The sequence below is a fragment of the Lutjanus erythropterus genome, chromosome 3 (genome assembly GCF_056507025.1).
Source record: "Lutjanus erythropterus isolate fLutEry1 chromosome 3, fLutEry1.hap2, whole genome shotgun sequence".
NCBI classification, from domain to species: domain Eukaryota; kingdom Metazoa; phylum Chordata; class Actinopteri; order Lutjaniformes; family Lutjanidae; genus Lutjanus; species Lutjanus erythropterus.
The window spans coordinates 30,677,204-30,689,591 of record NC_139319.1 but is presented as its reverse complement, the minus strand read 5'-3'; the positions used below and the strand labels follow the sequence as shown (position 1 = coordinate 30,689,591).

At 37.2% G+C, this 12,388-nt stretch overlaps 1 protein-coding gene across 2 annotated transcripts in view; it reads left to right on the top strand.

The window, feature by feature from the left end:
* Positions 1-7,506: 7,506 nt before the first annotated feature.
* Positions 7,507-12,388, top strand: part of LOC146330263 (SEC14-like protein 1) — a 39,987-nt gene continuing 35,105 nt past the window's right edge. For both annotated transcript variants that reach the window (XM_084715790.1, XM_084715788.1), the window contains exons 1-2: positions 7,507-7,898; positions 10,184-10,273. In XM_084715790.1, the coding sequence (XP_084571916.1) occupies positions 10,211-10,273 (63 nt within the window). In that variant the 5' untranslated portion in view covers positions 7,507-7,898; positions 10,184-10,210. The remainder of the gene's footprint in view (positions 7,899-10,183; positions 10,274-12,388) is intronic.

Below are 12,388 nucleotides of genomic sequence, written 5' to 3'. Positions count from 1 at the left end.
CTACATTCAATTTATGTTTTTATATTCAGAACTATATTTGTAGTAATCTGAATTATATAAATAACCAAGATCAACAGTTCCCCTGTCTAACAAAGGTGTAAAGGTAAATGTAAATTATTTATACAGGGGTCAACAAAGCAGTTAATGAGTAAAACAGTGACAATATTCTTGATAGCAGCTACCTCCGGGTGTATGGACTGTTGACTGTTAAGATCAGTTTCCTGTTGAGGCGAGACTTCTGAGATCAGTTTGTCAGACTCTTAAAACCACTTCCTGCAGTCATGCTGCTCTGTGCTCGTGTACACCTGCAGGATATTTCTGTGTCCCATCAGTCTGAGATGTTACCGCTAATGTCAGCCATTGCCCAATGGTAAAATATAAATGGAAAATAAGTTTTAGATGCGCTCTAAATATTGTATCTTATAGCTAGACACTCCAATGTATAAACATCCTGGAAACATTTTGAAACTGCTTTTTATGTGGTTCAATATTTCAGCTACTTCAAAGTAGTCTTCAAATGATTATAACCATAAATACATGCATAAATGGATTTGTTTTTTTTAAGAATTAGTTTTATGAGGCTCCTGGAAGCACTTGTAACATTTTTGTCTTGTTTTATTGAGTCCCCCCTGGTGGCTGTGTTTTGGCATTGATATGATATGATGATATTAAAAAGTGCATTGGCTGTAGAGCTGCAGCAATTAGTTTATTGACAGAACAATTTGATAATGACATTTTAATCATTTACTGAATCATTTAGCAACCAGCAAAAAAGCTGGTTCCAGTGTTATGAATGTGAGAATTTGATGGTTTTGTTTGTCATACATGATGGCATGATGGCACAAATTTGATGACTTTAGACAAATTGAAAAAGACTCAACTAGTGACTCATGACTTCAATTGGACTTGGGCCCTTTCACCTGAAAATACTTGACATAATGCTATTCATTCCCAGCAAGTCAACACTTAATTCCCTGAATCCACTGTGTTAGAAACCATCTGAAAGTATCCAATCAAGTTCCAGGAGAGATCCATTATACAAAATGATACCAAAGACGATTCTGTGCACATACAAAAGGTCGACAAAAAACTAATTGCAGTATGCCTATTCTAAATATGTGGACTGAAAATTAACATATTAGCAGGCTAATGCTTAGTTTGGCTAAGCAATGGGATGCATGGGAATTCTTTGGACTGTTGGTCAGACAAAATATTTAATTTGAAGATGTCACCTTGAGCTGTGGGAAATTATGCAAGGCATTTTTCAGTATTTTCAAACATTTTAGCACCAAAACAATTAACGAAAGAAGTAAATTGGCAGATTCATCAATAATGATAATAATCTTGCAGCCCTAACGTTATCGTCACCGTCAACAGGAGTCTGAATAGAGTTTACTGTTTTTGTTTCCTGCATAGATTACTAATAAAATATTGCCTCAGAATTTAATATTTCACTTCATGTATCTTCCTTTTGCCTTTGTCGATCAAGCAACAGTCTGCAGTCATGCTAGCACAGTGGTGCTTTCAGCTAATCACTAACATGCTCACAAAACAATGCTTACATACTGATGTCTAGCAGGTAATGTTTCTAATGTTTGCCATGCAAGTAAGCATGCCAACATTTGCCAATAGAACTTTTTCATGGCAGCCATTTTGACATGAAAAATGGTAAACACTGGTGCTACCAATGATACTCATTAAGGGTCCATTCCATTTAGGTCAAACTGGAAAGGCTCTGCTACACAAAACAGTATGACTGCCATTGAAAAGGTCAAAGATCCCTCTGGGGAGTCATATGTAGGGTCGTGACACTGGTGGTGGCTGGGTGGTGGAGGGACAAAGCTATAAAACAGTACAGACTGCACTGACAGCAGAGAGAGACAAAACAGGCGGATTTAAGATGATCATCGGATGACAGGAAATTGTGCCCAGAAATCAATGGTTAATATTTGAGAGGTGACACCTCAGTATGAAGACAAAATAGACAGTTGAGCTTGCGCTAAAAACTTAATTTCACAGAATAATATAAGTTCAGGTTTGTCATGATAGTAAGAGGTGAGGAAAAGTAGAATATATTTTGTTTTGGATTAACTGAATGTGTAGCTAGCTACGATGTGATTTGTCTACTTTTGTTGTGGAGAGATTATCTAATAAAGTCTGTGTCATGTGCCTGTGCTTTGGCAATACTATGTTTTATTATGATTATGGCAATATGGCCTCCTGAAATTGCTGTTTGTTGTAATGGAGCCATTGCCCACTAGAGGACACTGCACATCCATTTTAAATGTTCCCAATAAATCTAATAGATTCTTATTATAGATCATTTCTTTTTCTGTCTGTTGTGTGCTCTGAAGTGATCCTGTGACATATCACCATTTGCCATAGAAGCTACTGTCATATATTTCACTAACAGCATATTATTTATTTATTTAAAGAGGTTTAGAGCTCGCACAGGAAATATGTACAAAAAGATAAAGGATGTTGGAAAGGTCACTGAAAACAAAACAAAAAATACACACACAAACAAACATTGTAGTGCTTGCAAGCATAGAGGAGCACATGCTGTCACATGACACACTGATGAAAAACATAAGACTTACTTTACTGATCCCACACAGGATGAGTGAGTGACAAATGGTCCCAGAGCACAGAGCGACATGCAGTGCTCTCTGGCCCTAAATCCAGTACGCCATAGCAGATTATTTGAGAATGGTGACTGATTGTCATCTTGACAAGGTACAGACTGAGTGAGCACAACCTTACAACTTAAAGGGGAGACACAGGAAAACCGAACTCCCTACAGAACAAAGACTGTGCTGTCAGCTGTCACCAGGGGCGTTTTTTTGATGGGCACACAGGGAGCCACTGGCCACTCCTGAAATCTGACTGGACACCCCAAATGCCTCCCAATTACCCTCAAGTAGGATTAATCATTTGTATAATGAGAGGCATGACCAACTGGTTTGATGAGTATTTTTAAATGTGCATTGTTTTCTTTTGTATGCCGCCTACTTTTAGTTTTTCTAAAAGGTTCATTTACTCAAATAATAGATCAGCAAAATAAGTATTTTTCATGATGGAGTGCAGAAGCTAAATTTAGTCTCACAGCTTGAGGACTGAGATAGAACAGAGGTATAATTTATTTTTGAGGACTTGAAGAATAAAGTATGGAAGTTGTGATTGATAGTTATGTGTACATTTTTGGTCCCCAAAATATTGCACTGCTTTGTTTGATAAGGTATTGGTCTTATATCAATTACTGAAATGTGTGGGAGTTCAGGATAGGTTTTCTTGTCTATCTCAGTACACTCACGTACTAATATGTATATTGACTATTTATTATTTATGATTATTTATGTTACTGCCTGCCATAGATTGAGGGACAGTGAGTGACAGTTACCTTACACACATTGTTATTGATGTATTTAGTACTGTTTCTTTTCTGTAGTATACTTATTTGTTGTAATATGTTTACTTTCTCTATGTTATTTGCTTTAGTCTGTTTTCGTGTGTTTTATAGCATGTTTAGCATTTCAGTACCTAAATGCTCGCTTTGGCAATACCAGTTTGCACAGTGTTACATCATGCCAATAAAACCCTTTGATTTTGTATCTGAAACACAAATAATATTGTCTTGTAAAAAAGGATAATCACAATAGGATACAGAGATTGGTTGCACAGGATACAAGCAGCAATGCAGCAGGATGGTTTTGTAGTACAAACATATTATTGAAAGAGATGATATAATATGATATATAATGCTATAATATAATGTAATAATATAGTCCACTGTACACTGCACACAACATGTTGACCCTTTGACCTTGATTCAATCTGACTGAAAGCTGTGATATTTACTGATACATCCTGTTTTACTTTGTTATAATGGAATCAGAGGGGATCACATTCTCCAAATTCTTCCAAACAAATTGACAGACATTATGTGACCATTTAATACCTTTTTGTTTTTGCCTTTTCAATGAAGTTGCTGTTGTTGACTAACATTTGGTGTGGTGGTAGACCTTGGTTTAAGCTGCACAGACTCAGCTAGCCTGCCCTTTGATACACAATCGCCTTAATGCTATCATCCACTGCCATCGCTGCTAAACCTCTTACATAATTAGGATGTGGGTGTATTTAACCCTGAGAACAGAGGCTTATAGGTCACTGCAAAGTCCAGACATATTTGTTGCAACAACAGAGGAAGGAAACACTCACATGTGAAACACGAGTTTGAAATTAAGATAATTTTTTCAACAAATGTTTCAAGTACAATTAATTTGTATGTGCAAATATAAGTAACCACTCAGATGAGTTTGTGTTTTTCATGTGGGTTACTGTCAAGGTAACTTCTTAAATGTACCTCTTGTTTGACGTTTTACAGAGGTCTTGTGTTTCAGTTGTGTAGACTAGCTGGTCCATATAAAGGATCAGCAAAGCTGATTTTACATGTCAGCGATACAGTGACTATCAGATTCCAACACAAACGGTGATTACTTATGCCCTGAAATGGTTTACACCGTCTCCATTTACACATGCCCAGCTCACACACAATTCTGAGGACAGATGAAACTAAAGACACTCCTCGAGAAAGACACACCACTTTCTATCATCTTGAAGAGATAAAAAAAAGAGAGTAGTATGTCTTTGGTGTCATCCATTACTTTCTATTATTTTATCAGTCATTAAAGCTCCAGGTTGAGGGCCACTCTGTCATTTCAGTGTCTTTTCTGTCCTAAGCACATTAGATGCATTTATAACACGGCTGTGTTAAATACTTCATTCTGATTGGTCAATTGCAGCATTCTAAAGTTAAAGACCTTTGCTATGAAGAACAAACTGTTGCCACGGACGCAGTTCTGATCATAGACTCTGGAGGAACAATTAAATATTTTTTTAATTAATATTTTGTGTCAAATTATGTTTTTAAGCAAGATAATGTACAGCAATTTGTCGATTATGTTGTGAAATAAATTTTGCAATAATAACCTGCTCACTGTACATTAATCCTAACATATGCATGAAGTATCTGTATAATAAGATAAGATATAACTTTCTTCACTGTCCCTGAAGAGAAACTTGGTTTGGGCATTGGACTGCTCACAGCTGCAGTCATGCATGCATCATGAGTGCAGTACAACATCACAGTACAGCATGTAACAGTACAAACAAGGTACAGAACAGTATTGTAAGTTACACCAGGGCAGTATGGTAGAACAACATGTCAGTATCATTTTTTATCATGTCAGTATTTTGTCAAAACAAAACACAATAATAAATACATACCAGCATATGATAAAGATATAAAAGACAGTAAAATGCCATAAAAAGATGAAAAAAATGCACAAGCCCAGTGAAATAAAGATATAAATGTGATATATTGTCAAGCAAAGTGTCCGGCACTTTGTCCTAAATGGAATTTGAAGATACATCATGTAGGATTTTAGCCCATATCCTCTCTCTTCCCATGCATCACCATGAAACATAATCATTTCAGCTCTTCAGATTTAGTGTGTATCATTGTTTGACTCTGTACCCAATTCATGTGTTTGTTACGTGGTTGTTTATGTTGGGTAAAATGCACATTTTGTCCCCAGGTTTTCACTCACTGCTGTTACTCTGACACAATCCCCCTCAAAATTTTGGACATTCCACAAGTCACATGATCAACAAGAAGCAGCAGCATCTGAGTGTCCTAAAGGCTGTGGGTAGTCCAAAAGTAAATGTTCTTACTTTATTTTCTGTACTTTTGATCATATTTGAAGTAGTCTTTGACTGAGAATGTCAAAGTCAACATTTAGTCCTTTTATGTAAACGATTTCTCAGATGTCATATTTTTTTTAAAAGATAGTTTTGGTAAACCAAACAAAGATGCTAAATGTTCTCAGACTGTTAATATTGACACCGTGTGGCTACATTTCATGTATTTGTCAGTGCTATGCTAAAAACTCAGCCCTGTTACTTTGACTTTTTACCAGATACAATGACCTGAGACCATTGACCATTACACATTTTAATAGTTAACATGTGTGAACTAATGTGTTTGTTCAACCCTGTTTGTCCTGTCTTGTTTATAACCCATGTTGACTGTGGTGAAGCCAAAGACAGTTTTCAACATTGTGGAAAATAAAGTTTAATCTAACCTAAAAACAAAAAAACAAACAAACAAACAAACAAACAAAAGTTAGTAGTTTTCATTCCTTTAGAAGGACACTTCACCATAAAACCAAAGATAAACATTTTTCCACCAGCTTGTCATGGTAATTATGCATCTATATTGTTTGGTGTGAGTTCCTGAGTTTTGGAGATATTGGCCATAGAAATGTTGTCTTCTCTCAAATATAATGGAAGATACATGGCACTCATTGGAACTACTTTCTTTCTACAGTACCATTAATGTCTTTCTACAGGAGAAAGACATTAAAGGTACTTTCTTTCTAGTCGAAAGAAATAATAAATAATGTATGATGTAGTTTAAGATGGTTATCATAGCATGAAAATCCCCTCTCTCAAGTTTATCAAAATGCAATTCTAAAACACTGGAATGCCCCTTCAAATAAGTATCACCTTGTGTTCATGCTCAAGCTGTAGTACATACATCTTTTTTGGTGACATTTCAGTCTTTAATGTAAGGTAGTTTCCCACTGGTGACTAAATAAAGTCACTACACTGCATCGCGGATGCGGACACATATGATATTAAAGGGATAGTTCACAAAAAAGAAAATTCAACCATTATCTATTCAACCTCATGAAGCCCGCAAAACATGGCTGGAGTTGGAAAGGAAAACAGTCTCACAGAATCAAACCAAACCATGTAAGTAAATGGTGACCAGTTTTCAACTGGAAAAAACAACTAAAAAAAAACATTAAATGCTTCCATACTGCTTGTCTGGTGTAATCCAAGTCTCCTAAAGACAGTTCAGACTTTGTGCACACGCTCATGAATGTGGCTCCAAACTAAGGATCGACAGTGAAAATATTAGCTAAAAACATGGTGTAAATAATGTCTTTCCAATCAGCGTGGCATGTTGGAGCTTTAGGAGACTTGAATTACACTAGATGAGCAGTATAGAGGCATTTAATGTTTTCTTCTGTTGATTTTTTACACTTGAAAACTGCTTTCCTGTGAAACTCCAGCAATGTTAAAAAAAACATGAAAACTGAACTTGAATCAGCGTGAGAGTGAGTAGATGAAGACTGAATTTTCATTTTTGGGTGAACTGTCCCTTTAATCTGGTGGCAGCCGCAGATTCAAAATAAAGCCTGCAGATAAACTGTGATATTCATTCATGGCAAAATCTTAAATAAATACAACAATAATGTTGTGACTTCATTATCTGCTTTGCTCAGAGACGTGTCCTTTGATGTTTGTCCTTCACTTGAACAGATGTGATCAGACGGAGGACGTTATGAACACGACACCACACTGCTGTTCTGACAGAGAGGTGGAAAAAAACTGAGTTTATAAAACGGGGAGGAGCGATGGCATCACAGCAGGCATGACTGAGAGAGAGGAGGAGGAGGAGGAGAGTACTGTGACAAGGATACACACTGTTCTCCTGAGCCGACACTTCATCTGTGTAGGCTTCAGCTGAAACTGTTCCGGATATTTAGTTTGTCTCTCTGTCACCTCTGCTTTTCTGTGTCTGGCTGTCAGGACGATTAGTCCCACCGCTGCCTCGTTCGCTGCTCATTCCGGCTACATGTCCAGCTAGCACAATAAAGCTAACACTCGTTAGCTTGTGGCTCCAGCAGCAGCTCAACGTTCAGGACCCGGCGAAGTGAAGAGCCGAGGAGGGGAATGGCAAGAGTTTACTCGGATAGCCCTTTCAGAAGAAACAGCGACTAACCACACGAAACAAACTCACACTTTTTTTCTTATTCTTTGAATCACCGGTAAGCACCACTTATGAAATTTAAGTCGAGTTAACAGCGATTTGTAAAGTTAGCGCTAGCTTGCGGGCTAGTTTCATTTAGCCACCGCTGTTGTGTAAGCTAACGTTAACAAGTCGGCGTGGCAAGTGTTGTTAACCATTATCAAAGATGTTTGTCTTCAGATAGTCATGGCTGTTATTGTTTTGTTTTGTTTTGTTTTTATTTTCACCAGTAACGTAACATTCATACATCTTATTTTAACAGACGTGGTTGGTTGGGTTTAAACTGTTAAACGCTACAGCTGATTCCTGTTTCATCAAACCAGAGAACAGAGACCAAAACAAGTGACAACATATGGAATTAGTTAACTGATCCAATACGAAAGCCTGAGAAAATTGTGCACCGAAACAGAAATGATACATAAATGTTTGAAATTGTTATTTGATTGGACACCTTACTAACAGATGCCAATCACTTGAGCATTATTGGTATGCTAACGTTAGGTATTAAGAGAAACAAACTGATGAATCACTACAGGTATACTATGACATGACCCATACAAATTGCAACAGAAACTCAGCTGTTCTTGTTTTATAAATATGCCTTTTATAACATTTCAGTCGGTAAAATGGAAATAATTACCTCCTTCCCATGGCCAGTACCAATTAAGATAAGCCACATTTTCACATTTTTGTATTTTAAAAAGATGTTAATATAACCTGCAGTTTATGCGCACCTGACATTCAACATTATAACAAAAACAAACAACAGTGCTGACTTCTCAAGTGTTCATTTATTTTTTCTATTAAATTATATATATAAAAAAAAAACTTAACAAAAATACTTTGGCTTTTAAAGAGCATTTTGCCTAAGAATTTAATTCAAATTAAATGCTTTATTATTATCTGTCAAATCTTACATTAATATAGCTGATATATAACTAAATTTCCCATTCTTGGCTGATAATTTATTGCCCAGGTATTTAATGTGAATTTGTAAAATGTATACATGTGGTATAAATGTGGTTATAACATAGATATTTTACAGTTATCAGTAAACTTAATTGGCATTTTCTGCCTATAAAACTACAAGATGAAAACAATCTGTATTATGTTTTCATTTTAGTGCATATCAGACAGAATATACACACTGTGATAGACCGATATTGACTGATAATTTATTATGAATTGTGACCCACACTTTTCATTAAAATGCATGAACTAAATTGAGTGTTTGAAAGTGTGTCACCTGAAGTTTCTTAATTAACACACCGCTGGTACTAACTGTATTGTTTTGACGTGTCTCCTAAGTTGCTGACAGATCCTGAAGCATGACGGTAATAATGTATTGCAGTAACAAACCTTAGATACATGTTGTTTAGAGAGGAATACTATGGTGACCTGTATGTATCCTGTCTGTTTTGGCCTGGTTATTATTAGTCTGCCTGCCCTGATCCCTCTCTAAGTAGTGCTGCTGGGACGTTAGCTCACACCCCTCCTTGCAGCCATGTTCCCATCACTGCATAGCAGGAGTTACAGACATGTATCAGCATGCTGAACAAACATAGAACATGAAGTTCAGGCTGCACTGCACTTGTTTTGAAGTGCCGGGAGTAAGCAGAATCCTTGTCTTCACATCACATTCTGTTTGGTTTTCATTAAGACGTACAGTATGTGCATTATTCTTTTAACAATTAATGTTCAAGTAACAAGGAGATCCCTTTTATTAATTCCATTATGTCAAATGTGTTGTTTACATTATAAAGAATGAGTGGCACCTGCCTTTTTACATTATTATGTGCTGTTTTGTGGTGTATAGTTATAACCTGGGCTTCTGCAGAGACAGTAGATGGACTTGGCTTAGTTATATCCCCAGTAGTTTGCAGTTGAAAGCCATTGCAGTGGCACAGCCTGTGTTTGATAAATGAGCGGGAAATGCTGCATCCATTGATCAGTGAGATCCTCGGTCACGGCTCAGTAGAGTTCCCTTCTGCAGCCCATCACTACACACACTTTTCTAGTTCATAGGGCTGCTTGCCAACATACAGATGCACACACACAAGCACCTGGCATCATTCAAGCAATTGGCCAAAACACACCTTTACTTAATTACATGCTGAGTCTCCTGTTGTAGGGCCAGATGCAGCGATAATGCCGTCATTTTGGCACTCAGCACATGGTTATTGTCATCATGCCAGGAGTCAATGAAATGCAGCCCCACATCTCAGCCCTCTCTTTCTTTCACAAATCTTTGTGAGTACAGCATATTCTTTCATTTTGGATTGACTTACTCTCGTTTTGTCTCAGGTTGTTGGTGTTACTGTAATCCACACCATGGTGCAGAAGTATCAGTCACCTGTGCGGGTGTACAAGCATCCCTTTGAGCTGGTGATGGCGGTAAGTGTCTTTACCTGTACTCGCAGTCAACCCTCTGTCCACATGAATATTGCATGTCATAGATGCAGAGTTATGTAATGTTGGCGGGTGGGCGCTTCAGAGGTCACCCTCAGAAAGTAGTCATTGAATCACATCAAGAAAAACAATTGAAATGAATCATTTGAAGCAATTTTCTCACATATATATTTGTGTTAAAGTGAACAAAATATAAAACTACTGAATAGCACTGTTAGATGATGCACTGTGTAACTTTACACTAACAGCAACGGTACAGAAACATTTAGAAAAAACACTTTAAGTGACTACCATTAACAGAAACATCAACAAAAACAGTTCAGCGTGTTGATAATTCATATATCAAGCTTGGATCTGCTCCTTCAGTGCAGCTGTACTGCTGTGATAAGACATTTCCGGTTTGGGGTGCTTATAGAGAAGCATACTGTTGCATCTGTCTTAAATGCTCCCACCTTAAGATGATCGTGGTGAGGTTTTACAGCTGCAGCTTGTTCTCTGGGTGAATCCATGCTTTATGCAAATTAATGTATTTTCATAATGGAGGATGTTGTTTACGTCAATGAATCGTCCCAGCCCTGCTGAGTAAAGAAACAAAAAGAAGTCTTTTTGAGTAGCTTGCTGTGTGAACACACTAGTAGCCTAAAACAGTGAACAGCCAGTGATTTACCTGTCCAGAATGATGGCTGTGTAAATTAAGTAGTTATATCCCTGCAAAACTCATCCACCACTCTCTGTTAGGTTATGTTGCCTACTGAAAGTACCAACTCTATGTAACTTTCTGTCATCTCAAGGTTTAAGATCTGTTCCTTGTTCACTGAGGTCTGGAATCACTGTGCTGTACATCTGCACACTCAGCAACTGGATATACAACATGTCTGTGCTGTTCTGTCAAACAGGGGCTCTGCCACAGACTTGGTAGTGGCAGCCCATTTGCAGTGTAAAAAATTCAGTGCCTTGCATTGCTTTTAGCGTCCGCCTTGCTGCTTGTTTTCGTTCACTTTCAAGCATGAGTGCCAGTGTTGAGTGCAGAGAGAGACTCAGGGTTTGCATGTCCCTCTCCTTTCTTTTTGTGTTTTTTTTCACTGGCCTACTTAGCAGCATTCCTAGTGCCCTCCATGCTTTCCTCTCCCTAAAATTTTGGAACTTGTGTGAACTTTCCTATTTCTGCATGTAGTTTGTCATAAGAAGCTGCTAGTCGGTCTACCCCAGAGGAAGGTTCACTGGCTAAACACGCCAGTAGTCAGCCAATGGAAAATACTAACTAATTGAGTCCCTGTAGTGTTGTGTCTCTTCCTACAGTGGTTTAATGACAACACACTGAGTGTGGAAGACAATGAGAGAATAGATTTTCTACATATTTTTTACAACTGTGTATTATTTTAGTGCGACCTAGTTTTTTTTAAATACAGTATAAAAAATGACAACCTTCAGTGAACTACTCTATGGATTAGGACTGCACAATTAATGGAAATATGTGTGTAATAGTGTAATATCCAAATCGCAGAAGCTGCAATTTTTTGATAAAGGAAAAATGTGTTAAAGAATACCATTGTTATTAAGTATTGCAGTACTGCAGAGATGCCCTGGCCTACAAATCATCTTTTCTAGATATGAAAAGATGAAAGAAAACATGTTTGTTTGATCACATCATCATTTTTTTAATCTTTTTTTTCCCATTAAAATTAAAACTGTGATGCAGAATGCTCATTCCCACTAATCATGGATATCATCGCAATTGCCATATCTTTTTGATTAACTGCAGTCTAACTTTTTTTTTTTTTTACCATACTGTGCAGCCCGCCTATGGACAGTAAATCAAACATAAACTGGATGGATGGTTTTCTCAGCAATGTTTTGACCTCAACTACTGTATGACATTAATGTGGCATTAACATGTCTGCAGAGTCCTGACCTGATTATGCAACTGTTGGTTTCAGCCAAACAATCTAACTAGTCAAAGGTACTTTATTGCTGTGCAGACAATTTCAGCAATGAATGGCTATTCCTGCTTTATTAATTTAAATTACCTCTGATCACCAGGAAAGTAATTGGAAATTACTTCCTTTTAACAGCCTGTTATGTGTTTTAAGCATGGTGGGT